This window comes from Melospiza melodia, chromosome 26 (assembly GCF_035770615.1).
Source record: "Melospiza melodia melodia isolate bMelMel2 chromosome 26, bMelMel2.pri, whole genome shotgun sequence".
NCBI classification, from domain to species: Eukaryota; Metazoa; Chordata; class Aves; order Passeriformes; family Passerellidae; genus Melospiza; species Melospiza melodia.
Window position 1 is genome coordinate 5,478,980 of NC_086219.1, and position 26,506 is coordinate 5,505,485.

The window sequence follows — 26,506 nt, forward strand, 5'->3', positions numbered from 1 at the left end:
GGTGACATAGGGATGTGGTGAGGACACAGTGGTGACCCTATGGACCCCACTGCCACCCCCAGCTGTTGGTGTCACGCCACCAGTGAGGATCGAGACCTCCTCTGCTGCCGTCACCGAGGGACAGACGCTGGACCTCAACTGCATGGTGGCAGGACAAGGTCACCCCCAAGTCACCTGGTACCGGCGTGGGGGGGCTCTGCCTCCAAACAGCCAGGTGGGACATGGGGGAGGTGGCTTTGCCCTGCAGGCCACAACCCTGCATCAGGTGCTGATGTGTCCCCAACTTGTCACGTCCCCAGGTGTCAGGGACCCGCCTGCGCCTTGCCCAAGTGGCAGTGGCTGATTCAGGGGAGTATGTGTGCCGGGTGACCCTGGGGAGCGTCACCCAGGAGGCATCTGTCATTGTCACCGTGCCCAGCAGTGCCAACAGCTATTACAGTGAGTGTGAGAGAGGGCAGCGGCTTGGGGACAGTCAGGTGTCACCTTGGTGATGAACGTTCCCTTTCCCTGTCCTCCCCCAGCCTCTGGCATCTCCCAGCCCCTCCGCATCGAGTCCTTGTCCTCGGCCATCGCCGAGGGACAGACCCTGGACCTCAACTGTGTGGTGGCAGGGTCTGGCCCCACCACCGTGACGTGGTACAAGCGTGGTGGCTCCCTGCCTGTTGGCCACCAGGTAGGTGGCAGGGGAGGGTCACTCTGAATTTGTCCCATCTCCTGCTCTACGGTGCTGACTTGTCCCCTAACCATTCCCTCCAGGTGTCAGGCACTCGCCTGCGCATCCCCCAGGTGACAGCAGCTGACTCAGGGGAGTACGTGTGCCGGGTGACATCGGGTGGCATCACGCAGGAGACATCCCTCATTGTCACCATCGATGACGGAGACAACCCATCCCACTGTGAGTGCCACCCTCCTGGGGACAGGGTCCCACTGGTGTCAGGGACCACTGGGGCCATTCACCCTCAACCCTGCCCATGCAGCCACCGGCATCACGCCACCCATCCGCATCGAGTCCTCGGCATCCTCTGTCACCGAGGGACAGACTCTGGACCTGGACTGCATGGTGGCCGGCCAGGGACAGGCCACCATCACCTGGTACAAGCGTGGTGGGGCCCTGCCAGCCAAGCACCAGGTAGGTGGGGACACCGGTGGGGTGGGGGATGCTGGTTGCTGTGCGTGGCTGGGTGATGCCACCACCTTCTGCTATGATGTCCCCAGATCTCGGGGTCCCGGCTGCAGCTGTCCCAGCTCTCGGTGGCCGATTCAGGAGAGTACGTGTGCCGGGCTGACACGGGCAGTGTCTTCCGTGAGGCCAGTGTCTCTGTCACTGTCACCTCCCGTGACAGCTCCAGCTACCGTGAGTGCGGCCACAGGGTGAGGGAGGATGCTGAGGGGAGATGGGTGATGTGAGTGACCTCGTGGCCTCTCTGTGCCTTTGTCCCCCACAGGTTTGCAGAGCCCCATCATCTCCATCGACCCTCACAGCATGGCGGTGGCACCAGGTGAAGATGCCACCTTCAAGTGCCGCGTTCACGATGGCGCCCGGCCTGTCAACATCACCTGGCGTATGGGGCCTGGCCAACACCTCCAAGGTATGGCGGTCCCCAGGGTGGCCCTGGCGTGGTCCCCAGGGTGGCCCTGGTGCTGATGGCTCCTCCTTGCCCAGACAATGTGAAGATCAGTGCCAATGGCTCAGTCATCTCCATCAGCGGTGCCCATGTGGGCAACCAGGGCGCCTACCACTGCGTGGCCTCCAACCGCTTTGGCGTCGCCAGCAGCGTTGTCAACCTCGTGGTGCAAGGTATGAGGCGTCCAGGGTGGCCCTGTCCCTGTCTCCATGTGCTCCAGGTGTCCTCAGAGCACATGTGTCCCCATCCTCATGTCCTCCTTGTGCCCTCAGGGTGGTCTCCCTGTTACCATGCTGGTATCCTCCATGTCATCCATGGTGTCCCTGTCCCCCATCTCCTTTCCATGCTTCAGGTGCTCCTGGAGTGGTGGTGCCCATGTCCCCATGCTGGTGTCCTTCTAGGGGCCCCAGGAGTTGTGATGTCTCCATCCCCATGCAGATGTCCTCCATGGGCTTTGGAAGCTCCTGAGATGTTGTGTCCCCATCCCCACACTCGTGCTCATTTCCTCCCATGCTCCCAATGCTCCCAGGGTGATGGGTGCCCCTGTGGCCAGGCTCCTTCCAGCTGTCCTTGATGGTGGTGTCCCAATATCCACTCCAATGCTCTCCTTCTTCTCCAGGTGCCCCCACGGTGTCAGTGATGCCACCAGGCCCCGTGACAGTGAAGGAAGGAAAATCCCTGAGCCTGGAGTGCCTGGGCCGGGGTGAGCCACGGCCGCTGGTGCGCTGGAGCCGGCTGGGCTCCCGGCAGAAGGTGGAGCACCAGACGCTGCTGCACATGGACAGCCAGGCCATCCTGCAGGTGAGGGGGCACCCAGGGGCACCGTGGGGCACTGTCTTGGTTTGGAAAGACAGGAGTCTGCTAAGGAAGGCAGGAGCCTCCCCTGAAATGGAGAAAGTAAACCCTCCGCACCCCTCTGAATTGCTATAACTTCAATTAAGGGGCTCTCAGGCAAAAAATATGGGAGCAGGAAATAACAGTTTTTTAATAGGGAAAGGAAAAAAAAAAAAAGGATAAAATAAACAATGCAGTAAACCAAGACACTGACAGAGTCAGAACCCAACCTGACACCCTGTGGGTCAGAGTGTTGGTGGCAGTCCCATTGGAAATGTGGCTGCAGCCCTCCTGCAGTGTCAGGGGTGGTTCTGCTGGAGCAGGGATCCTGTAGAGAAGGATGTATTCTTCCTCCGAAGATCCAGTGGAAGAAGAGGCAGCTGCTGTTCCTCTGGGGAATCCTGGGGAGAAAGCTGTGCTGATGTCTCAAAAACCTCTGGATTATATCTGGGTAGCAATGCTTGGCTCCTCCCTCTGGGCGGAGCATCTCCCGATGGGATGTTATAGTTCTTATCAGTCATGCAGTGACATTCAATAGTCTGTTATCAGCAATGTCCCCTCCAGAGGGAGGTGTGATTGTGGTCACTCAAAGAGAGAGATACGGCAAACTGCCCACTTGACAAAGATAATCTGCCATACAGATGGTAATTGAAAACAACTTGCATTGCAATCTTCAACAGGCACCCAGGAGTGCCTGGTGCTCACCCCTACCCTGTTCCCCCCAGCTCTCACCAGCCAAGCCGGAGCACGCCGGCACCTACGTGTGCACAGCGCACAGTGCCCTGGGCTCGGCACAGGCACGGGTGGATGTCAGCGTGGAGTCAGCAGAGCGGCACCCTGGGGCCCCCAAGGTCGACGTGCCATCCGCCGTCGTCGTGGTGGCTGGGGACACCGCCATGCTGGTCTGCGTTGCCAGAGGTATGGGGAGCCTGGAGGGAAATGTACAGACATCCCTGGAGAGGGGATGTTCTGAGCAGTACCTGGCACCACGGTGATGGGCACGGTGTGGTCGTAGGTGACCCAGCGCCTCGGATCGAGTGGTCGAAGCTGCGGGCACCCCTGCCCTGGCAGCACCGCGTGGTGAATGGCAGCCTGGTCATCCCTCGTGCTGCACAGCAGGACTCGGGCCAGTACATCTGCAATGCCAGCAACCCCCTCGGCTCCACCGAAGCCTTCGTCACTCTCGATGTGATGAGTAAGAAGGGGACAGTCAAGGGTTGGGGTGCTCCTGGGCTCCTGCTGCCACCTCCGCTGTGGCCATCACCTGTCCTTCCCCCGCTTGTGGTCACCTCCATCACCACCTCCACCCTTACATCCAGCCCTTCCTCGTGGGACCATCCTGCTCCATTGCAGCACTCATCCTTCTCCTCCTCTCAAGTTCCTCTCAAGCTCCATCACCAACCCTTCCCATGGGTGTGTCCACCTGCCTGTCCTATCCCTGTGCATGTCCCTCTCCACTTCTGCACTCTCATCCATGCATCTATCCATTCATCATGGATCCATCCATGGCTCATCCCAGCTCAAACCCATCTCTCTATCTCTGTTCATATCTCTCCTTCCATCTTTTCCTCATGGATCCATCCATCTCATTCATCCCAGCACACACCCATCTCTCTGTCTCCTTACTCTAACATCCTTTGTTGTGGACTCACCCATCAGTCATCCATCACAGCTCATGTCCATCTCTCTATCTCTGCTCACACCTTTCCATCTATCTTTTTCTTGTGGATTCATCAATCCCAGCACACACACATCTCCCCACATCCTTTCTCTTCCATCCATTTTTTCCTCGTGAATTCACCCATCCCTTATCTGTCATAGCTCACATCCATCTCTCCATCTCCTCTCACACCCTCCATCCATCCCTTCCGGGTGGACTCACCCACTCCAGCTGACATTCCTCTCTCTGTTTCCTCTCACACCCCTCCATGCATCTCATCCTTGTGCATCCACCCATCTCTCATTCATCTTAGCACATGCCATCTCTCCATCTCCTCTCACACCCTTCCATCCATCCCTTCCTAGTGCATCATCCATCCCAGCACATGCCCAACTCACCATCTGCTCTCAAACTCTGCCAATCACTGACCCATCCACCCACATACCTACCTCTTCCTTGTGGATTCATCCATCACTCAACCATCCCAGCTCACATCCATCTCCTGACTCTTCTACCCATCTCTTCTTTGTGCATCCATCCATGTGATCCATCCCAGCATACACTAATTTCTCAATCTCCCCTCAAATTTATCCATCCTTCCTGGTGCATTCGTCCATCATTCAATCCTTCCATCTCACATCCAACTCTGCATTTCCTGACTCCTGCATCCATCTTTTCCTTGTGTATCATCTATCTCATCCATCTCAACACACACCCAACTTGCCATCTCCTCTCAAACTCTCAAATCATCCATCCATCCATCCATCCATGAATTCCATCCATGGTTTCCATCCATCCATCCATCCATCCATCCATCCATCCATCCATCCATCCATCCATCCATCCATCCATCCATCCCTTCCTTCCTGGTGGATTCGTCCATCACTCCTGCCGATCCCACCCATCCATATCTCTGTCTCCTCTCACTCCTCTATCCACCCTTTCTTCATGGATCCATCCAGCTCTCATCCACCCCAACACACGCCCACCTCCACACCCCCTACACCCCTCACCACCACCCTCCTTGCACCCTTCCACCATGGCTGACATCTTCCCTCATCCTGCAGCACCTCCGTATGCCACCATCCTCCCGGAGGACGCGGCGGTGCGGGCCGGTGACGCGGTGCAGGTGCAGTGCCTGGCCCACGGCACGCCCCCGCTGCACTACACCTGGGACAAGGTGAACGGCAGCCTCTCAGCACGCGTGGCCCACCGTGCCGGCCTCCTCCGCCTCAGCCCCGCCGCCCCTGCCGATGCTGGCACCTACCGCTGCCTCGTCACCAACAACTTCGGCACCGCCGAGGCCTTCGCCCGCCTGGCTGTTCATGGTGAGCCCATCCCAGCCTGGGTACTGGTTGTGCTCCACATTGGGTGCTGGCAATGCTGATGGGTGCCCTTGGAGCTCTGCATCCTGCCCAGGTGATCCCAGTGCTCTCCGGTACCACCGGGGCTCCACGTACCCCTGGGTGCTGCCGTTGGGTCTGCATCCCACCCCAGTTATCCTGGTGTTGCTGGGTACCACTGGGATTCTGCACCCCGCAGTGCTGCTGGGTACCACAGGGGCTCTGCATCCCTTCCAGGTGATGCTGGTGAAGGTGGGGACATCGCTGGTGGTCCCTTGGTGGTGCGAGTGACACCAGGGAGCCTCGTCAAGGGGGTGGGTGGCACTGCCGAATTCGCCTGCTCTGTCTCCGGGGACCCCCGTGCCCATGTGGAGTGGCTGAAGGAAGATGGGGAGCTGCCCCCCACCCACAGTGTGCGGGATGGGGTGTTGAGGTAAGGAACATGGGATAGGGAGATGGGGCCCCCTCGCTGGTCCCTCGTGGAGTCCCTCACCCTGGTTGTGTCCCCGCAGGATGCCGGAGCTGGCGCCGGGGTCACAGGGCGTGTACGTGTGCCGGGCCAGTGGCCCAGGCGGGCAGGCAGAGGACAGGGCCACCCTCACTGTCCAGGGTAGGAGCATCACCCCGGCACCAGGGGACACGTCTACCCCCTGATCTGCCCCACACCACCAAGGGCACCCCAGGACCCCCATGTCCCCCCACTGAGGGGCAACCCAGCACCTTCCATCTCTCTACACACACACAGGCACCCTGATAGCCCCCAATGCCCAGGGTGACCTGAAATCTCTCCTCAAGCCTACAGGCACCCCAGTACCCCCACCCTTCCCCATGCCTGTGGACACCCCGACACAATCAGTCTCCCTCCACACCCAGGTACACCCCAGTGCCCCCTATCTCTTACCACAGCCATGACCACCCTGGTACTCCCCAAGTCTCACATTCTTACAAGGACTCCCAACACCTCTGACCTCTCCCCATTCCCACAGCCACCCCAATTGTCCCACATCCCCACAGGAACCCCTTTTCTCCCTATCTCCCACTCTGTTGCCAGACTGCAGTGCTTCCCTGTGACAGGGGTTCACCCCAAATCCCCACTGTCCCCCAAGCTCTCCCCAGGGCCCTGATCAACATCCGGACCGCGGTGCAGACGGTGCTGGCAGGGACAACAGTGGAGCTGGAGTGCCTGGGCCTGGGGGAGCCCCGTCCCCACGTCACCTGGAGCAAAGTGGGGGGCCGCATCCGCCCCGGGGTGCTGATCCGTGCCGGAACCCTCACCATGGAGCAGGTGGAGCGGGCGGACGCGGGGCAGTACCGCTGCACCGCCACCAACGCCGTGGGCACCGTCCAGTCCCACGTCATCCTCCACGTGCAAGGTGAGCACGGGGACGCAGAGGTGGGGACACACAGCGTGTCCCTGCAGGTTGGTGACTCCTCTGTGTGTCCCCAGCCGCTCCTCAAATCGCCGGGCAGCCAGAGGTGAAGGAGGTGTCCCTTGGATCAGCAGCTGTTTTGCCGTGCTTGGCATCTGGCTTCCCAGTGCCAGAGATCACCTGGAGCAAGGTACGGTGGAGGGTGGGCCTGGCAGGGGTTGTGGGGGCTGTTTGGGGGTGCTGAACCCCTCTGTTGTGCCACAGCTGGATGGGGAGCTGCCAGCGGGTGCCAGGGTGCAGGGGAACGTGCTGACGCTGCCGGCCGTGCGCCCCGAGGACGCTGGTGTCTACACCTGCGTGGCTGCCAACCACCGCGGCCAGCAGACAGCCTACTACGTGCTGAAGGTCCAAGGTGAGGACAGAGGGATGGATGGATGGATGGATGGATGGATGGATGGATGGATGGATGGATGGATGGATGGATGGATGGATGGATGTTGGATGATGGATGGACGGATGGATGGATGATGGATGGATGGATGGATGGATGTTGGATGGATGTTGGATGATGGATGGATGGATGGATGTTGGATGATGGATGGATGGATGGATGGATGGATGGATGGATGGATGGATGGATGGATGGATGGATGGAGGCACACCACCCCTCCTTACCCTCCCATTCCTGCAGAGCACGTGGTCCCCTATTTTGGGCAGTCGCCCCGCTCCTTCCTCCCCCTGCCCACCATCAAGGACGCCTACAAGAGGTTTGAGATCCTCATCACCTTCCGACCTGATGCTGCTGATGGTGAGCCTGTGTGCCCCAAGTGTCCTCTGTGTCCTCCTTCATGTCCCCTCCATCATTTCCCCCTCCCTTCCCTGCCTTCATCCTCCCCTCCTTTCATACTCCACTTGCCCTGCTTATCTCCCATTCTCCATTCATCTGAGAGCCTTCAGTTTATGGCGGATTTCTGCTCCATTCTGGGAGGATTTCGGGGTCCCCTAGGATGTGTCCCCCATCTCAGGATGGGGACTGTCCCATCTGACCCCCTGCCACCCCTCAGGTCTTCTCCTGTACAACGGGCAGCGGAAAAACAGCGGCGCCGACTTCATCTCCTTCGGGTTGGTGGGTGGACGCCCCGAATTCAGGTAAGACCTATGAGACGGTGTAGGGGAGAGGTGGGAGATGGGTGCCAGCACATGCCCACACCCCTTGTACCCTCATAAAACCAGGTTTGATGCTGGTTCGGGCATGGCCACCATCCGGCACCCCACGGCGCTGCGGCTGGGCGAGTACCACACGGTGCGGCTGCTCCGCAACCTCACCTGGGGCTCGCTGGGCCTGGACGGGCACCCGGCCGTCAATGGCACCTCCCAGGTACCACTTTGGGCGGTGGGGAGGGGGTCAGGGGGCTGGAGCTGGTGCCCACCCTCGTGTGCCTGCAGGGGAAGTTTCGAGGGCTGGATCTGAATGAGGAGCTGTACCTGGGCGGGTACCCCGACATCGGCGCTGTGGCAAAGACGGGGCTCAGCCGGGGTTTCATGGGTGAGTGAGGGGTTTTGGGGGGCACCAGGGTGAGGGGGTGCTGGGCATCATGTGACAGTTCTGCCCATCTCCACCGCCCCACAGGCTGCGTGCGCCAGCTCCGCATCCAAGGCGAAGATGTGGCCTTTGGGGACATGGACCTGCAGGCACACGGTGTCACCAATTGTCCCACCTGCCAGGACCGGCCGTGCCAGGTGAGTTTGGAGGGGAGGAGGTGATGCCCACCCATCCCTGCCCATGCTGACACCCGTGTCACCCCTCACCCAGAACGGCGGCGTGTGCCAGGACGACGAGAGCGGCACCTACGTCTGCCGATGTCCCCACGGCTTCACTGGCAGCAACTGCGAGTACTCACAGGCCTTGCACTGTCACCCGGGTAGGTGACGCCACTCCCTCCATGGGGACATCATTCCAGGTCCCTTCAGGATGGGTGCTCATGGCTTCTCACCCCACAGAGGCGTGTGGGCCTGATGCCACCTGCGTCAACAGGCCGGACGGGCAGGGCTACACCTGCCGGTGCCACCTGGGCAAGACTGGGGAGAGGTGCACCGAGGGTGAGCAACACAGGGACACTGCTGGCACCATCCTGGGACATGGGGACATGGTGGGGACCACCCAGGGAAATGAGGACATGGCTAGGACCACCTTGGTGAAGTGGGTGTGGGATTGGGGACCACTCCAGGGAGATGGGGACATGGCTGGGACTGCCCTGGTGACATGGGGATGGCATGGGGCTGGGTACCACCTTGGGGACACTGGCAAGAGGTAAGGACCAGCCAGGAAAATGGGCACCATGGGGATGGAGGCTGGGGTCCCATCCTGGGGATGTAGGTTGGGTCTCACCATGGGGTTGGACGTTGGGTGACACTGTGGGGTTGGAGGTTGGGGATAGAGGCTGGGGAGGGATGGATGGATGGATGGATGGATGGATGGATGGATGGATGGATGGATGGATGGATGGATGGATGGATGGATGGATGGATGGATGGTGGATGGATGGTGGATGGATGGATGGATGGATGGATGGATGGATGGATGGATGATGGATGGATGGATGGATGGATCGTGGATGGATGGATGGATGGATGGATGGATGGATGGATGGATGGATGGTGGATGGGTGGATGGATGGATGGTGGATGGGTGGATGGATGGATGGATGGATGGTGGATGGATGGGTGGATGGATGGATGGATGGATGGATGGATGGTGGATGGGTGGATGGATGCATGGATGGATGGTGGATGGATGGGTGGATGGATGGATGGATGGATGGATGGATGGATGGATGGATGGATGGATGATGGATGGATGGATGGATCGTGGATGGATGGATGGATGGATGGATGGATGGATGGATGGATGGATGGATGGATGGATGGATGGATCCATGGATGGATGGATCCAAGGATCCATGGATGGATGGATGGATGGATGTTGTCCCACCCTGGGGATGAAGGCTGTGGATGGGTGTTGCTCTGAAGATGGGGCTGGAGGTCTCACCCTGGGGATGGTGAGGTCCTACACTGGGCGCTGACTGGGATGTGCAGGTGAGGTGGTGAACGTGCCGTCGTTCGATGAGGAGGGAGCCTTCGTCTCGTACCCGCCCCTCACCAACGTGCACCACGAGCTGCGGCTGGAGGTTGAGTTCCTGCCCCTGGCTCCCGACGGGCTCCTGCTCTTCAGCGCTGGCAAAGCCGCCCCTGTCGAGGACTACGTGGCCTTGGCCATGATCGGTGGCCACCTCGAGTTCCGCTACGAGCTGGGCTCAGGTGGGTGGCACGGGGCAGGGGACACTGGGGACAGGTGGCACCGAGGACTGGGGGAGTGAGGGGGTGATGTGAACGTGTTTACAGGGGTCTTAGGATGAGGGAAGAGATGAGGATCTGACTCCATGTTTCAGAAGGCTAATTTATTATTTTATGATATATATTGTATTAAAACTATACTAAAATAATAGAAGAAAGGATTTCATCAGCTGGCAGCTCAGAATAGAAAAAGAATGAATACCAAAGGCTTGTGGCTTGGACAGAAAGTCCAAGCCAGCTGACTGTGATTGGCCATTAATTAGAAACAATCATGAGACCAATCACAGATGCACCTGTTGAATTCCACAGCAGCAGATAATCAATGTTTACATTTTGTTGCTGAGGCCTCTCAGCTTCTCAGGAGGAAAAAATCCTAAGGAAAGGATTTTTCATAAAACGTGTCTGTGACAGGGTGACACAGCATTACCAGGGTTCATGAAAGAAGTCCCTGAGCCACAGAGGGGTCCCCTGGCACCATTGGGGTCCCCAAATGTCGCTGGGGCCCTTGGGAGTCATTCTGGTCCCCAAGCATCACCCAGGGCACATCTCAGGTCCATGAGTGTCCCTTGTCACCCCCCATAACAGTACCCCCTGTCCCCACAGGCCCGGCCGTGCTGCGGAGCACAGAGCCGGTGGCCCTGGGCCAGTGGCACTGGGTGACAGCTGAGCGGATCCACAAGGACGGGACACTGGTGGTGGACGATGCCGTCCCGGTGAAACGCTCCTCGCCCGGCAAGAGCCAGGGGCTCAACCTGCGCAGCCCCCTGTACCTGGGGGGCACCGAGCCCCCCCTGCGTCCCCCCACCAACGCCTCCTTCCGCGGCTGCATCGGAGAGGTGAGACCCCCTTGTGTCCCCTCGGAGGGCAGGGGAACCCTCAGGTGGGGAGGGGATTCCCCCATACTGGGGACATGATCCCCTTGGTGGGGAGGGAGGTGGCCCCCACTGATGTCCCCTTGTTGGGCTGATGACCCTGTGGGGAAGATGACCCTGTGGGGCAGATGACCCTGTTGGTGGTGTCCCTTTGGTTGGGTGGTGACCCCTTTGTTGGGGAGGTGACTTCCCTTCATGTCCCCTTGTTGGAGTTCCCTCACTGGGTTAGTGATGCCTCTCCTTGGTGTCCCCTTGGTTGGAAGTGACTCCCATGGCTGGGGGATGGTGCCGTTGGTGTCCCCTTGTTGATGTCCACTCATCGGGTTGGTGACACCTCTCCTTGGTGTCCCCTTGGTTGGAAGTGACTCCCATGGCTGGGGGATGGTGCCGTTGGTGTCCCCTTGTTGATGTCCACTCATCGGGTTGGTGACACCTCTCCTTGGTGTCCCCTTGGTTGGAAGTGACCCCCGTAGCTGGGTGACGGTGCCATTGGTGTCCCCTTGTTGGTGTCCCCTCATTGGAGTGGTGCCCCTCACTGGTGTCCCGGTCGGGCAGTGCTGCCGGCGGCAGGGCAGTGACAGTGACGGTGGCGGTGTCCCCGCGGTGTCCCCTCAGGTGTCGGTCAGCGGGAAGCGCCTGGAGCTGCGGGAGCGGTTCCTGCGCAGCCGGGGGGTGCGGCCCTGCGGCCACCGCGCCCCGTGCCGGCCGGGGAGCCGCGGTGAGAGCGGGGACACGGGGCTGGGCTGGGGGCGTTTGCACGCGGGTGTGCAGTGCATGTGCATTACTGCATGTGTGTGCTGCACGTGTGTGTGCGTGCGCTGCATGTGCATTACTGTGTGAGCTGTGTGTGCATTACTGCATGTGTGTGCTGCACGTGTGTGCATTACTGCGTGTGTGTGCTGTGTGTGCGTTACTGTATGTGTGCATTACTGCGTGTGTGTATGTGTCTGTGCAGTGTGTGTGCATTACTGCACGTGTGTGTGTTGCACGTGTGTGTGCTGCACGTGTGTATGTATGTGTTCAGTGTGTGTGCATTACTATGTGTGTGTGTGTGCACAGTGTGTGCATTACTGTGTGTGTGTGCTGTGTGTGCATTACTGTATGTGTGCATTACTGCGTGTGTGTATGTGTCTGTGCAGTGTGTGTGTGGTGTGTGTGCATTACTGCACGTGTGTGTTGCACGTGTGTGTGCTGCACATTTGTGTATGTATGTGTTCAGTGTGTGTGCATTACTATGTGTGTGCGTGTGCACAGTGTGTGCATTACTGCATGTGTGTTCTGCACATGTGTGTATGTATGTGTGCAGTGAGTGTGTGCAGTGTGTGCATTATTCTGTGTGTATGTGTGTGTGCATTACTGCATGTGTGCTGCACATGTGTGTATGTATGTGTGCAGTGCGTGTGCATTACTGCGTGTGCATTACTGCATGTGTGTGCTGCACATGTGTGTATGCATGTGTGCACTGCATCTGCATTACTGCATGTGTGTATGCGTGTGTGCAGTGTGTGTGTACTGCATGTGCATTTGTATGTGTGCACATGCACTGCACCTGTGTGTGTGTGCGCTGTGTGTACATTTTGTGTGTGTGCACACAGTTCACACCTGCTCACTGCACACACCTGGGCCATGTGCACATGCACATTTCACACTGCTCACTGCACACTCCTGTGCATTTGCACACAGTTCACACCTGTTCACTGCACACACCTGTGCCATGTGTGTGCACACTCAGTTCACACTGTTCACTGCACACGCCTGTGCCCAGCGTGCCCCATGGGCCGCGCCCATGTGTGCCGTGCACACTGACCTGTCACCTGCAGTGACCGTGTCCTGCTGTCCCCAGGCCCGCGCTGCGAGGATGAGGAGGAGGAGGAGGCCGAAGGCTGTCACCTGTCCCGGCCCTGCCTGCACGGTGGCTCCTGTGTCCATGGCTCCTGCCACTGCCCCCCGGGACACAGCGGGGCCCGCTGCCAGCACCGTGAGGGGACAGCACAGGGACAGGGGGGGACAACTTGGGGACACCTGGGGACACAGGGAGCATGCAGGGACACTGCCAGCACAGTGAGGGGGAACACATGGAGGGGCATGGGGGGACACCTGGGGACTCTTGAAGACACGGTGGGACATCTCAGGTCACTGGAGGACATGGGGGTGACAAAGGAAAGACATGGGGACACCCAGAGACACAAGGGACACAAGGGACACGCACACTTGGGGAATGCTTGGAAATATCTGGGGACACTTGGAGATGGTTTGGGACATGTGGGGAAACTTGGGGACAGGGGAAGACATCTGGGGACATGAAGGAGGTCACTTAGGGACATACATGGGGACACATGACAACATTTGGAAACACCTGGGGACATGGGGGGGACACCTGGGGATACCTGGAGACCCTTGGGGATTGACTGGGGACACAGAGGGACACCTGGGCACATGGCAGGGACACACGCTTGGGGAATACCTGGGAATAAGTGCAGCCACCTGGGGACATGGGGGACACCTGGGGACACTGCTGAGGATATACACTTGGGGGATACTTGGGGATGCCTGGAACAACTAGAGACACATGGGGACGTGTTGAGGGGGACACTTGGGGACACCAAGGTGATTCATGTCCCCCCTTTACCCCTTTTTCTCCTGCAGGCTCGGCGCTGGCAGAGCTGGAGCAGGACTGGCAGGAGGGCAGCGGGGGTGGCGGTGGGTCCCTGTTCCCATTTCCCCTTTTTCCCCCCAAAATGCAGGTGGGACCCCCTTCCTCCCATCCCCCCTGACCCCCCATCTCCCCGCAGACGCCCCCGGGCAGTTCAGCGCCGCATTCCAGGACGGCTCCTACCTGGCCCTCCCCGGGCACCTCTTCCCCCGTGGGTGAGTGACACAGGACACCCCGAGTGGGTGCTGCACCCCCCCCCCCTCATAGCACCCCCATTTTTGGGGTGCTGCGCTCCCCCCCACGGCACCACCCCCATTTTGGGTGCTGCCCCCCTCACCTCCTCCCCTTGCAGCCCCCCCGAGGCTCCCGAGACCATCGAGCTGGAGCTGCGGACGCGCAGCGCCCAGGGGCTGCTGCTGTGGCACGGCGTGGTGAGACAGGGGACAGGGGGACAGGGGGCACAGGGGGCACCACGTGTGGGACCCCTCGGGCTGGGGGTCCGTGTGCCCCCTTCTCACCCCCCTCTGTGCCCACAGGAGCCCGGTGAGGGCGGAAAAGCCAAAGATTTCCTTGGCCTAGGGCTGAAGGATGGGCACCTGGTGTTCAGGTGAGGGGGGACCATGGGGTGACGTGTGGCACCCCTGAGCCCACGGGGTGCCCCCCGAGGTGCCCTGCACACTGACACCGTGCACACTGACACCGTGCCACCCACAGCTACCAGCTGGGCAGCGGCGAGGCCACCATCACCTCTGAAGACCCCGTCAATGACGGCGAGTGGCACCGGGTTACGGTGACAAGGTGGGCAGGGGTCTGGGGGTGGCACGGGGCGGGGCAGGGGGTGCAGGTGCTGATGGTGACAAGGTGGGCAGGGGTCTGGGGGTGGCACGGGGTGAGGCAGGGGGTGCAGGTGCTGACGGTGCCCCGCAGGGAGGGCCGGCGTGGGCAGCTCCAGGTGGATGGAGAGGAGCCGGTGAGCGGGGAATCACCCGGATCCAACGTCATGGCCAACACCGAGGGCAGCGTCTACGTGGGTACGTGGGACTGGGGACACGGGGGGACATGGGGTGGCATGGGTTGGGGCACAAATGGACACGGGGTGGGTGTGGGATGGACGTGGGATGGACACGGGGTGGATGTGGGGTAGATGGGGTGAGGCGTGGGGTGGGACAGGGGATGGACATGGGGTGGGACGCAGGATGGACATGAAGTGGGATATGGCATGAGCACAGAATGGGACATGGGATAGACATGGGGTGGGACACGGGATGGACATGGGGTGGGACACAGATACAGGATGGGACACAGGATGGACACAGAATGGGACACAGGATGGACATGGGGTGGGACACAGATACGGGGTGGATATGGCATGGACATGGGGTGGGACATGGGATGGACATGGGAGGGGACACAGAAACAAGGTGGGATGTGGCATGGACACAGAATGGGACATGGGATGGGCATGGGGTGGGACAGGGGCTGGACATGGGGTGAGACACAGATACAGGGTAGATGTGGCATGGGGTGGGACATGGGAGGGACATGGAGTGGGACATGGGAAAGACGTGGGGGGGGACACAGATATGGGGTGGGATATGGGACACAGGATGGACATGGGGTGGGACACAGATACGGGGTAGATGTGGCATGGGCATGGGGTGGGACATGGGAGGGACATGGAGTGGGACACGGGAAAGATGGGGGGTGGGACACAGATATGGGGTGGGATATGGGACACAGAATGGACATGGGGTGGGACACAGGATGGGCATGGGATAGGACAGGGGCTGGACATGGGATGGGACACAGATACCGGGTGGGACACAGGATGGACACATGATGTGACACTGGATGGACATGGGGTGGGACAGGGGATGGACATGAAGTGGAACATGGGATGGACATGGGGTGGGACATGGATACAGGGTGGGATATGGGACACAGAATGGGACACGGTATGGACATGGGATGGGACATGGGATGGATGTGGGATAGATGGGGTGAGGCATGGGGTGGCACAGGGGATGGAGATGGAGTGGGACAGGGGATGGACATGCGATGACACTTGGGATAAGACACCAGTGGAACATGAGATGGGACACGGACTGGACACGGGGTGGAGCAGAGGATGGGGGGCAGGGAGAGGCTCAGGATGGGACACCTGGGTGGTGGCACATGGGGTGGGGACACCTGGCGGGACACAGGACAGACCTGGGCAGGTGTCCCGGCCCGGAGGGGGCCGGGCCCAGCCGTGCCTTCACCCATCGCCTCCCGTACCCGCAGGCGGCGCCCCCGACCCCCGCGCCCTGACCGGCGGCAAGTTCAGCTCCGGCATCTCGGGCTGCGTGCGGGGACTGGCGCTGGAGTCCGCCGGCATCCCCCGACACCCCATCGACCTCCGGCACGGCGCCCTGGGGGGCTCCCCCGTGCCCCCCTGCCCCTCCTAACCCCCCCGAAACAGGGTTTGGGGGGAATTTGGCCAAGTTTATTCTTTTCCAAAAACAAACCACCAGGAGGAAACGGTGCTTCGCTGCCCCGGGGTGACTCTGGGGGAGGGGGCCGGGACCCCCAATAATGTTTACACCCCCCTTCCACCGGCCCCCCGAAACTGTTTGCCGGGGCGGCCGGGCCGCCTGGGTGCCCCCCGGGGTGGCGGCGGGGTGGGGGCGCGAGGGACAATCGGGGTGCCGCGGGGACCCCCCCGCGGGGACAGCAATTAAAGGAGAGACAACCAGTGCGGCGGCCGTGTTTGGGGGGGCTGTGGGGGCGGTGTGGGGGTACGGGAGTGATGGGATGGGAGCGTGAGGGGTGGGGATGTAGGGGGGCTGTAGGGGCGTGGTGTGAGCGGGATGGTTTGGGGGGGCTGTGGGGGTGCAGGGGAGGGGTGCAGTGGGAGGATTTAGGGAGTGCAGGGGTGTACGAGCCCGGGAGGTTCTGGTACAGGGAGGATTACGGTATTGGGGTGCGGTATGGGGTGTGGGATATGGTTTGGGGGTGTGGGAGCTCAGGGGGTCCTATGGCGTGGGGGGCTGCGGGAGATGACACAGGTGCAAAGGGGTCTGGCAGGGGTGCAGGGCTGGGGGGCTCAGAGGGGTCTGGGGGGGTGCAGGGGGCTGGGGAACTCTGGGGGGGCTCTGGGGGCGCGGTGCGGGTGGTGGGACCCAGCGCGCCCCGCGTCACAGCCCCCACCCACATGACACAGGCCCCGCCCACAATGCATCGAGCTCCGCCCGCTGTGCAATAGGCCACGTCCGTCTGGCCACAGGCCACGCCCACACCGCATCAGTTTCGCCTCATTACAAGCGAGCCCCGCCCCCTACGCGCACAGGCCACACCCCCTCCGGCCGCGCATAACAGCCACGCCCCCTAGGGCTCAAGCCCCGCCCCTTGGGCCCGCACCTGGCGCGCCCAAGCCACGCCCCTATGGCGAGGCCCCGCCTCCAGCCCCGCGCGTCGCGGCCCGATATCGTCAGTGCCTCGCGCCGTCACCGCGTCGCGCTCGTGGCGTCAGCGGCCCTGACGGCGGCGGGAGGGGCCGGGCGGGACCGGGACCGGGCCGGGACCGGGGCGAGGAGCGGGACGAGGAGCGGGACGAGGAGCGCGCCGGGCCGGGGCAGCCCCGGGGCGCCGGCGGGAGCGATGGCGCCGCGGCTGCAGCTGGAGAAGGCGGCGTGGCGCTGGACCGAGACGGTGCCGCCCGAGGCGGTGGCGCAGGAGCACATCGAGGCGGCCTATCGCGTCCGGCTGGAGCCCTGCCAGCGCGGAGCCTGCCGGTACCGCGGGGCCGGGCCGGGCACACAACCCTCCGAGCCCCTGCTCCCTCCCGCCATGAGGCGCGGGGCGGTCCCCAACCCTGCCGGGCTCCCGCGGGGTCGGTGGAGGCTCCCCCGTGTTCTCTTCTGGGGGATCCCATCCCCGGGCTGGGCCCTCAGCGCCCTGTGTGTCCTTGTGGGGCTCCCTTGCCTGGGGGGGAACTTCTGTCTGTCTGCTCAGACACAGGGCACCGACCCTCCCCGGGCTGTGGGGAACCCCTCTCCTTCTCTGGCTCCTCTGATGTAGGGGAACTCCCCTGGGGTGGTGGGAGACCCTCATGCCAACCTGGCTCCCAGGCAGATCCAGGGCACCACCCTGGTGTTGTGGGGTGGGTTCTTCAGATTTAGGGGAGCTCCTATAGGGTGGTGGGGAGCCCCGCTCCTTGCTTGTCCCTCCCCATTTTTAGGATAACCTTGAGGTTGTAGGGAATCCTTCTTCTTACCTGGCTTCTCAGATGTAAGGAAATATTCCCACCCCAGGGTTGTAGGGACCCCTCTATGCCTGGCTCCCCATTTATGGGGGATCCCTGTGGGTTGAAGGGAACCCATCTCCTTGCCTGGAGTTGGGGCAAGCCCTGTCCCTGCCTGGCTTCCCTGATACAGCAGATCCCCTTGGTCCTGGCATCCCCTTTTTTTACCTAAAACCCCCTCTGGTTCTCCACCTCCTTCCTCACCCACGACCACTGTTTTTGGGGAGGGGGGGTTTTCCGTGTCTCATCCCATTCAACGTTAGGTGCTTCCCCATATCCCCCTCCACACTGTCACCGTGCCAGCCCTTGGGGGACATGGGGGTGACAGCTGGGGTCTGTAGGGGACATGGGGGTGACAGCTGGCGTCTGTCTCCCCAGGAGGAACTGCCGGGGGAACCCCAACTGCCTGGTGGGCATCGGGGAGCACGCGTGGCTGGGCGAGATCGATGAGAACAGCTTCCACAACATCGACGACCCCAACTGCGAGCGCCGCAAGAAGGTACCCGACCCCTGGCCACGGGGCCAGGGACACGCTGGGGACGGGGCAGGTGACCTCAGCTGGCTCTTTCTCTGTCCCCCCAGAACGCCTTTGTGGGCCTGACCAACCTGGGTGCCACGTGCTACGTCAACACCTTCCTGCAGATGTGGTTCCTGAACCTGGAGCTGCGGCAGGCGCTCTACCTGTGCCCCAGCGCCTGCGGGGACGGCGTGCCCAAGGACACGGGTGAGTGGCACCTGTGAGGGGTTTGTTGCCACCCTGAAACCCCACCTTGGCGTTAGGCTGGTCAGGAGGATTCGTGGGGGAAGCTGTGGCTGTCCCTGCACTGTTGGTTTGGAGCTATCATCTGGATTTTGGGGATGAACTGACCTTAATCCAGGTGATGTCCTGTGACCGTGTTTACAGGGGTCTGAGGATGAGGGAAGAGATGAGGATCTGACTCCAGGTTTCAGAAGGCTTGATTTGTTATTTTATGATATATATTACGTTAAAACTATACTAAAAGAATAGAAGAAAGGATTTCATCAGAAGGCTGGCTAAGAATAGAATAATAAAAAATGATAACAAAAGCTTCTGTCTCAGACAGTCTGGGTCAGCTGACTGTGATTGGCCATTAATTACAAACAACCAACATGAGACCAATCCCAGATGCACCTGTTGCATTCCTCAGCAGCAGATAATCAATGTTTACATTTTGTTCATGAGGCCTCTCAGCTTCTCAGGAGGAAAAACCCTAAGGAAAGGATTTTCCATAAAAGATGTCTACGACAGTGTCCTAGGTCAGAGTGATCTGAGCTGGTTGAAAATGGTTTGGTTTGGTCTTGCTTGCCAAGGCTGCTGGTGGTGCTGGGGGTGGAATGTGTGGGTCAGGGTTGGTCTGTGCTGTGGCAGGGCTGAAATTTGGGCCCCACACAGGATTAAGTCTCCTAGATTTTTCTGCTCTTGGAGATCTGGGTCAGCACAGCCACCTCAGCTCTTTCATGGTGGTTGTAAATGATGTTTCACCTTCTGGGGTAAATAAGAAGCTGTTTTTGGGGTAGTTGGTGCATGCTGTGTAAACCCTTCACTCATAGCTCATGCTGGGCACTGCAGGATGGAATCTTGGGATCCCTAAGGTTGGAGAACTCCTCCAAGATTATCAATCCAACCATTCCCTCAGCACTGCCAAGCCCACCATCAGCCCATCTACCCATTTGCCACACCCAGACAGGTTTTGAGCACTTCCAGGGATGGGAACTCCACCACTGCCCTGAGCAGCTTGTTCCAGTGCCTGACCACCCTTTCCATGGAGGAATTTTCCTTTAAACCCTACCTAGACCTCTCCTGCTGCAACTCAAGGTCATTTCCTCTCATCCTGTCCCTTGCTCCCTGGGAACAGAGCCTGGCTCCACCCTCCTATCTGAAAGTTGCAGAATGTAAATATTTACAGTTGGACTTGATGATCCTAAGGGTTTTTCCAACCTAAATTATTCTCTATTTAGCTTGTGCTGGGATGTGCTATCATCACCTACACGATCCACTTCAGTTTTCCTGACAACTCAAAACTACTTTCCCTTCCAAGCCCATCACTTTTACTGGTTGTGAAACACTTGGAGCGATCCCTTCTCCCCCTGAATTCCTGCTGTGCCTTGTGTTTTTTCCCAGACTATGAGCCCCAGACCATCTGTGAGCACCTGCAGTACCTGTTTGCTCTGCTGCAGAACAGCAAGCGGCGCTACATCGACCCCTCAGCCTTTGTCAAGGCGCTGGGGCTGGACACGGGGCAGCAGCAGGTGTGTGTGTGTGTGTGGGGGGATTCCTGGCACTTCCAGAAACTGGGAATCACCCCTGGGAATCATCCCAGCTGGGTCTGGCTGCAAACATGAAGGGGGAGGTGGGGCTGTGGGCCCCTGATAGAGTGCAGGGGGAAACAGGAGGGGACCAGGACATCAGAAAAGCCCAAGGAGGGATGGGATGGGGCCAGGGAGGTGAGGAGTTCAAGGGGTGATGTGATGGGGACAAGGAGATCAGGAGGAGAACAGGGAGCAATGGGATCAGGAGGGTGCCAAGGAGGAATGGGATGAGGACAGGGAGACAAGGAAGAGCCCCGGGGGTGATGGGATTAGGACATGGAACAATGGGATGATGATGCAGAGATAAGGAGGAGCCCAGGGGCAGTGGGATGGAGACAGGGAGATCAGGAGGAGTCCAAGGAGGGATGTGATGGAGAGAGAGAGATCAGAAGGGTCCCAAGGAGGAATGGGATGAGGACAGGGAGATGAGGAGTCCAAGGGGTGATGTGATGGGGACAAGGAAATCAGGAGGAGAACAGGGAGCAGTGGGATCAGGAGGGTCCCAAGGAGGAATGGGATGAGGACAGGGAGATGAGGAGTCCAAGGAGGGATGTGATGGGGACAGGGAGATCAGGAGGAGATCAGGGAGCAATGGGATCAGGAGGGTCCCAAGGAGGGATGATGGGATGAGGACAGGGAGATAGGAGTAACCCATGGAATGATAGGATGGGGCTAAAGAGCAATAGAATGAGGCCAGGGAGATCAGGAGGAGTCCAGGGAGTGAGGGAGTGAGAATGGGGAGTGATGGGATGGGGCCAGGAAGACAAGGAGGATAACAGGGAGCAATGGGATGGAGAGAGGGAGATGAGGAAGATCCCAAGGGAGGGATGAGGACAGGGAGATAGGAGGAACCCATGGAATGATGGGATGGGGCTAAGGAGCAATGGAATGAGGCCAGGGAGATCAGGAGGAGTCCAGGGAGTGAGGGAGTGAGAATGGGGAGTGATGGGATGAGGCCAGGGAGATGAGGAGTCCAGAGAGTGATGTGATGGGGACAGGGAGATCAGGAGGAGAGCAGGGAGCAATGGGACAGAGAGGGAGATCAGAAGGGTCCCAAAGAGGACTGGGGTGAGGACAGGGAGTTAGGAGGAACCCAGGAATGATGGGATGGGGCTAAGGAGCAATGGAATGTGGCCAAGGAGATCAGGAGGAGTCCAGAGAGTGAGAATGGGGAGTGATGGGATGAGGCCAGAGAGACAAGGAAGAGCCCTGGGAGTGATGGGATCAGGACCTGGAACAATGGGATGATGATGCAGAGATAAGGAGGGGCCCAGGGGCAATGGGGTGGAGACAGGGAGATCAGGAGGAGCCCAGGGAGTGATAGGATCACAACATGAAACAATGGGATGAATACAGGGATACAAGGAGGAGCCCAGGGAGCAATGGAATGAGGCTAGCAAGTGCTAAGTGCAGATCAGGAGGAGCCAGGGGAGTGGTGGGATGAACCCAGGAGGGATGGGATGGGGCCAGAGCTGCAGTGAGGGTCCCAGTGAGCTCCATGGGCTGCTCCTCCTGGGGGTTGGGTGGTGAGAGGGCCTCCCAAGGGTGAGGAGATCCTCAGGGGGAGGTGGATCACAGGAGCCAGCCAGAATTCCAGGGCAACATGTGGGAGCTGAGAGCTGCAGGGCCCTGTGGGGCTGCAGCTGGAGACAGCCTGGGAGAGGGGCAGGGCTGGGAAATCCACTTGGAGAGGTAATGGGAGGTTTTGGAGCAAGAGCAGAGCACTGGCAAGTGTTCCTTGGGAGGGTCAGGAGAGGAAGGAAGCTGACCAGGGACACCAAAGGGCAGCTGAGAGAGGCCAAAACGTGTTTATTTGTGGAAGAGAAGAACCAGGGCAGAAGAGAAAGGCCCTGGGCTGGGTGTGGGGAAGCTCTGGAGCATTGCTGGGATCACCCAAAGGACAGCTTCTCATTTTTGGGGTGTTTTTATTTCTCTTCTCAGCTCTGATCTGAGCAGGGACAGCTGCAAAGAGGAGGATCAAGGGGCTCGAAAGCTCCACAGGAGGGTTTTTATCCCTTCCAGAATCCTGGGAGGAGCAGGCCAGAAGTCAAAGCCCCCAGCAGGGCTGGCAGGGAGCCAGGGCAGCTCCTGCTGTGCTCCCACACCGAGGGCCTCACTCTCCTTTTAGCCAAATTCCTCTGTTTTCCTCAGTTCTCCTGCCTGTTCTTTATTTTCCATGCTGCTCACGGAGCCTCAGCTCAGCCTGTGTGGAGGGCTTGGGGTAATTAGCAGTGAATTAGTGACAGGGCTGGGATTGTGCTGTGGTGGATTGTTAATGAACTTGGTTTTCTCTTTCAGGATGCCCAGGAGTTTTCCAAGCTGTTCATGTCCCTGCTGGAAGATACTTTGTCCAAACAGAAAAACCCAGATGTCCGGAACATTGTGCAAAAGCAGTTCTGTGGAGAGTATGCCTATGTCACAGTGTAAGTAATAATTCTGGGAAGACCCTTTCTGTAAATATTTAAATTTTTAGATGGATTTAGGAGGAGACTATCCCTCCTAGCAACAGGAGCAGGCAGTGAAGCTGCAGCAGAAACACTTTCTGGGAAATATTTACCTTTTCCTTTCCTGTTCCTGTGTGTGTGGTGTCGCTGTGACAGTTCTGCAGCTGCTTTTACTCCTTTAATGAGAATTCACCAACTAAACCTGCAAGTGAGTTAATGGAATGGCAGGTCCTGCAGCCAGAAAACAGCACCATGGGTGTTGTATTTTCATTCCTGTCTTCTCAGAGCTGGGAATTTCACCTTAAAAATAAAATATAATGGTACATGCAAGTTGTGACAGGTCCTGGTAGGTGCTGTTAAGTTGTTTAAACCTTCTCCTGGAGTTTTTATGGTGTGGAGGTGTGAATCTCCTTAGCCCTGACTTCACTTTTTCTCCTGGTTTTACACAAGGAATGTTTTATTAAAGACTTGGGAGCCTCAATGCATAAGCCCTGACCTGTCCTCAGATATATTTTTGTCTTCTTTCCCATCCCAGCTGCAACCAGTGTGGCAGAGAATCTAAACTGGTGTCTAAATTTTACGAGCTGGAGTTAAACATCCAAGGACACAAGCAGTTGACAGACTGTATAACAGAATTCCTCAAGGTATGAGCTCGTTGGGGTTGGATTCCTGCTATTTTTAGCAAGGAATTTCAGTTCCTTCCTCCAATTCACAGCCTTCGAGGTCAGTGTTGGGGTGAAGCCACTGACTTGGCTCAGGGAGCTCCATCCAAGTGAAAATGTTTTTTCCTGCAGACCTAAAAAATGAGGATTGAGGCACAGAGCAAGGAATAACTCTGTGATATCACATGCTCCTGTTATGGCTTTAAAAAGCACTTGAAAATTGCATTTTTAGTTAAAATACTTTGCCAGGAAAGTTAGGGGAAAGTCTCTGCCTGCTTTGTCACGGATAGCACTGGGAGAACGGCTGCTTTCCATGTTTTCTGTGTCAGTGCTCATCTGCATAGCAACAGGAGACATTCCCTGCTGAAAAATGTGCTCTCAGAAGTACCAGGGAGTGCTGGGAATAGCTGCAGGAACAGCTGCAAGTGCCCTTGATTCAGCTTGAAAATTTCTCTGGATATGAAATTCAGCTCTGGCACACTAAGGTGTGGATTCCACTCCCAACTATTTAGGACAGAACTGACCTGAACCCCTTCCTTGAGCTCCTTGCTTGCTCTGGTGCACTCAGCAAACCAGTTGCTCTGCCTGGGAGGTCTGCTATGAAAAAAAACTGGTTTGGGTGCACAGATTGAATTCCTGAATTGGAGAACTTGACATTTGTCTGCTCCTCCTTCACACAGAACAACCCTGTGACGTTTTCAGAGGGGTTGGAATTTTCCTCTGGCCTAACCCTGCCCTTGGATCTGCTTAGGCAGTGAGTGACTCCTGCAGGGTGATTTTGGGTGGCTGAGCAGAGGGTTGTAGTTTCCAGGCTAAAATGTGGCTTTACATTAACTGGGTCCATGTGAACTCATAAAAGGGGTGATTTAATTATTTTCTTTGGTATAAACCAACTCAGCCAAGCAAGGAGCAAGAGTAAGAGATCTGAGAACTTGGAATGGGGCTTGATTCAGTCTAAACTTTGCCTTAAAGTGAGAGCAGCCTGCTGTGGCCATGGTGTAAAGTGCAGTCATTAGTGTGTCTTTAACTCAGAAAAATTCGGGCAGCAGCTGAGAAGAAACTTAAATAGTTAAAATAACTTTGGTGTGCTTCTCATTCTCCAGCTGTTGAGTAGCTCAATTGACTTTTCAGTGCTGACACGTTCTCACGACCTTTCCCTCTGCCTCTCCACACTCAGGAGGAAAAATTAGAAGGGGACAATCGTTATTTTTGTGAGACTTGTCAGAGCAAGCAGAATGCCACGAGGAAGATCCGGCTGCTCAGCCTGCCCTGCACCCTCAACCTGCAGCTCATGCGCTTTGTGTTTGACAGGTGAGTGAGAACACCCTGGAAGCTCTTGGGGAAGTCACCACCCTGCTCTTCCTGCTTTAATTTGAGGTGTCTGAGCCTCTCAGGGTGGTGTTTTGGGATGGGAGCTGTTGTTGCTGTGCCCTGAGCCACAGCTTTGCCTCCACACAGACAAACTGGCCACAAGAAGAAGCTGAACACCTACATTGGCTTCTCAGAGCTGCTGGACATGGAGCCTTTCATGGAGCAAAAAAGTGAGTTTGGGGCAGTTTTTTGTTATCTTTGCCCATTGCCTTTAGACAGATCTCTAATTCTATTTAGAAGGAAATTCCCTGTGAGGGTGATGATGCACAGGGTGCCCAGAGAAGCTGTGGCTGCCCCTGGATCCCTGGAAGTGTCCAAGGCCAGGCTGGACAGGGCTTGTAGCAGCCTGGGATAGTGGAAAATATCCCTGCCCATGGCAGAGAGGTGGAGCAAGATGAGCTTTAAAATCCCTTCCAACCCCAACCATTCTGGGATTCTGTGATTACTCTGAATTTTTGATGGAATTCCTCTCGAATTTTTGATGGAATTCCTCTCGAATTTTTGATGGAATTCCTCTCGAATTTTTGATGGAATTCCTCCCGAATTTTTGCTGGAATTCCTCTCGAATTTTTGCTGGAATTCCTCTCGAATTTTTGCTGGAATTCCTCTCGAATTTTTGACGGAATTCCTCTCGAATTTTTGCTGGAATTCCTCTCGAATTTTTGACGGAATTGCTCCCGAATTTTTGACAGAATTGCTCCCGAATTTTTGACGGAATTCCTCCCGAATTTTTGACGGAATTCCTCCCGAATTTTTGACGGAATTCCTCCCGAATTTTTGACGGAATTCCTCCCGAAATTTTGACGGAATTCCTCCCGAAATTTTGACGGAATTCCTCCCGAAATTTTGATTCAATTCCTCTCGGAATTTTGATTCAATTCCTCTCCAATTTTGATTCAAAATTCTGTCCAGACTTGTTTGAGGCCCGTATTTCAAACAACATCCCTGTTATTGAACCGCAACCCTCTTAGCAATGTCCTGAAGCGCTGTGAGTTCAAGTGCAGGCTTTGCTGCCTGGTGGAAACAGGAGGTTTTAGGGCAGGAAGGATGAATGCTGTTGGCTGCAGAGCTGTGTGTGAGTGCTGCCTGCCTTGCAGACGGGGTGTACGTGTACGAGCTGAGCGCTGTGCTCATACACCGTGGAGTAAGCGCCTACTCCGGGCACTACATCGCCCACGTGAAGGACCCACAGACAGGAGAGTGGTACAAGTTCAACGATGAGGACATCGAGAAGATGGAGGGGAAGAAACTCCAGCTGGGAATTGAGGAAGATTTAGGTAAAACCTTTCAGTTGTGAGTGCCTTTTTAAAGTAACTCTTTCTACCACAAGCACTGGCGTCCTGCTCCTCCTAACAGCAATCCTGGTGATTGCAGCCAGATTTGCTTGTTTCAGCCCCGTGTGAGTGTTTACACCTCGTGATCAGCTGCTCTAGTATTTTTCTGGCTGCCACATGGCAGATAAGATGCTGATAACACGGGCAGAGGGTTCCTATCAGGGAGCAACAGGCGGCTGCCATTTCCTTGGAACAGATAAGGAGAATGCTTTCAGTTTTCCTTAACACATTATGGTTCTGTTTCCACTGAGGTGTTTTACTTGGAGGCAGTAAAAAAGGTTTTTGATCCAAATAACAACTTGGAAGCTAAAACTGCCTTTTTACTCTGAGCTTTTTCCTTGGTTCTTTTCTGTTTTACTGGCTCATTGTGT

At 57.7% G+C, this 26,506-nt stretch overlaps 2 protein-coding genes across 6 annotated transcripts in view; both read left to right on the forward strand.

Annotated features, from left to right (window-relative positions):
* The window catches only part of HSPG2 (heparan sulfate proteoglycan 2), a 49,976-nt gene extending 33,590 nt beyond the window's left edge, over positions 1–16,386 (forward strand). For 2 of the 3 annotated variants that reach the window (XM_063177186.1, XM_063177187.1), the window contains 35 exons: positions 63–214; positions 300–438; positions 522–673; positions 757–895; positions 978–1,129; positions 1,216–1,354; positions 1,446–1,589; positions 1,664–1,798; positions 2,245–2,426; positions 3,185–3,377; positions 3,475–3,654; positions 5,187–5,447; positions 5,700–5,895; positions 5,975–6,072; positions 6,569–6,835; positions 6,910–7,022; positions 7,097–7,244; positions 7,524–7,640; positions 7,897–7,981; positions 8,066–8,210; positions 8,279–8,378; positions 8,463–8,572; positions 8,646–8,754; positions 8,834–8,932; positions 9,929–10,150; positions 10,790–11,022; positions 11,674–11,776; positions 12,902–13,036; positions 13,705–13,758; positions 13,851–13,926; positions 14,064–14,142; positions 14,248–14,318; positions 14,426–14,509; positions 14,639–14,742; positions 15,995–16,386. In XM_063177186.1, coding sequence (XP_063033256.1) covers positions 63–214; positions 300–438; positions 522–673; positions 757–895; positions 978–1,129; positions 1,216–1,354; positions 1,446–1,589; positions 1,664–1,798; positions 2,245–2,426; positions 3,185–3,377; positions 3,475–3,654; positions 5,187–5,447; positions 5,700–5,895; positions 5,975–6,072; positions 6,569–6,835; positions 6,910–7,022; positions 7,097–7,244; positions 7,524–7,640; positions 7,897–7,981; positions 8,066–8,210; positions 8,279–8,378; positions 8,463–8,572; positions 8,646–8,754; positions 8,834–8,932; positions 9,929–10,150; positions 10,790–11,022; positions 11,674–11,776; positions 12,902–13,036; positions 13,705–13,758; positions 13,851–13,926; positions 14,064–14,142; positions 14,248–14,318; positions 14,426–14,509; positions 14,639–14,742; positions 15,995–16,158 — 4,880 coding nt within the window. In that variant the 3' untranslated portion in view covers positions 16,159–16,386. The remainder of the gene's footprint in view (positions 1–62; positions 215–299; positions 439–521; positions 674–756; positions 896–977; positions 1,130–1,215; positions 1,355–1,445; positions 1,590–1,663; positions 1,799–2,244; positions 2,427–3,184; positions 3,378–3,474; positions 3,655–5,186; positions 5,448–5,699; positions 5,896–5,974; positions 6,073–6,568; positions 6,836–6,909; positions 7,023–7,096; positions 7,245–7,523; positions 7,641–7,896; positions 7,982–8,065; positions 8,211–8,278; positions 8,379–8,462; positions 8,573–8,645; positions 8,755–8,833; positions 8,933–9,928; positions 10,151–10,789; positions 11,023–11,673; positions 11,777–12,901; positions 13,037–13,704; positions 13,759–13,850; positions 13,927–14,063; positions 14,143–14,247; positions 14,319–14,425; positions 14,510–14,638; positions 14,743–15,994) is intronic. The other variant, XM_063177189.1, reaches the window with a different exon arrangement.
* Positions 16,387–17,327: 941 nt separating this feature from the next.
* Positions 17,328–26,506, forward strand: part of USP48 (ubiquitin specific peptidase 48) — a 34,717-nt gene continuing 25,538 nt past the window's right edge. For 2 of the 3 annotated variants that reach the window (XM_063176973.1, XM_063176974.1), the window contains exons 1-9: positions 17,328–17,484; positions 18,372–18,492; positions 18,576–18,717; positions 20,137–20,264; positions 22,623–22,747; positions 23,304–23,412; positions 24,608–24,741; positions 24,889–24,971; positions 25,899–26,078. In XM_063176973.1, coding sequence (XP_063033043.1) covers positions 17,351–17,484; positions 18,372–18,492; positions 18,576–18,717; positions 20,137–20,264; positions 22,623–22,747; positions 23,304–23,412; positions 24,608–24,741; positions 24,889–24,971; positions 25,899–26,078 — 1,156 coding nt within the window. In that variant the 5' untranslated portion in view covers positions 17,328–17,350. Of the gene's footprint in view, positions 17,485–18,371; positions 18,493–18,575; positions 18,718–20,136; positions 20,265–22,168; positions 22,546–22,622; positions 22,748–23,303; positions 23,413–24,607; positions 24,742–24,888; positions 24,972–25,898; positions 26,079–26,506 lie in introns of those variants that run through there. The other variant, XM_063176975.1, reaches the window with a different exon arrangement.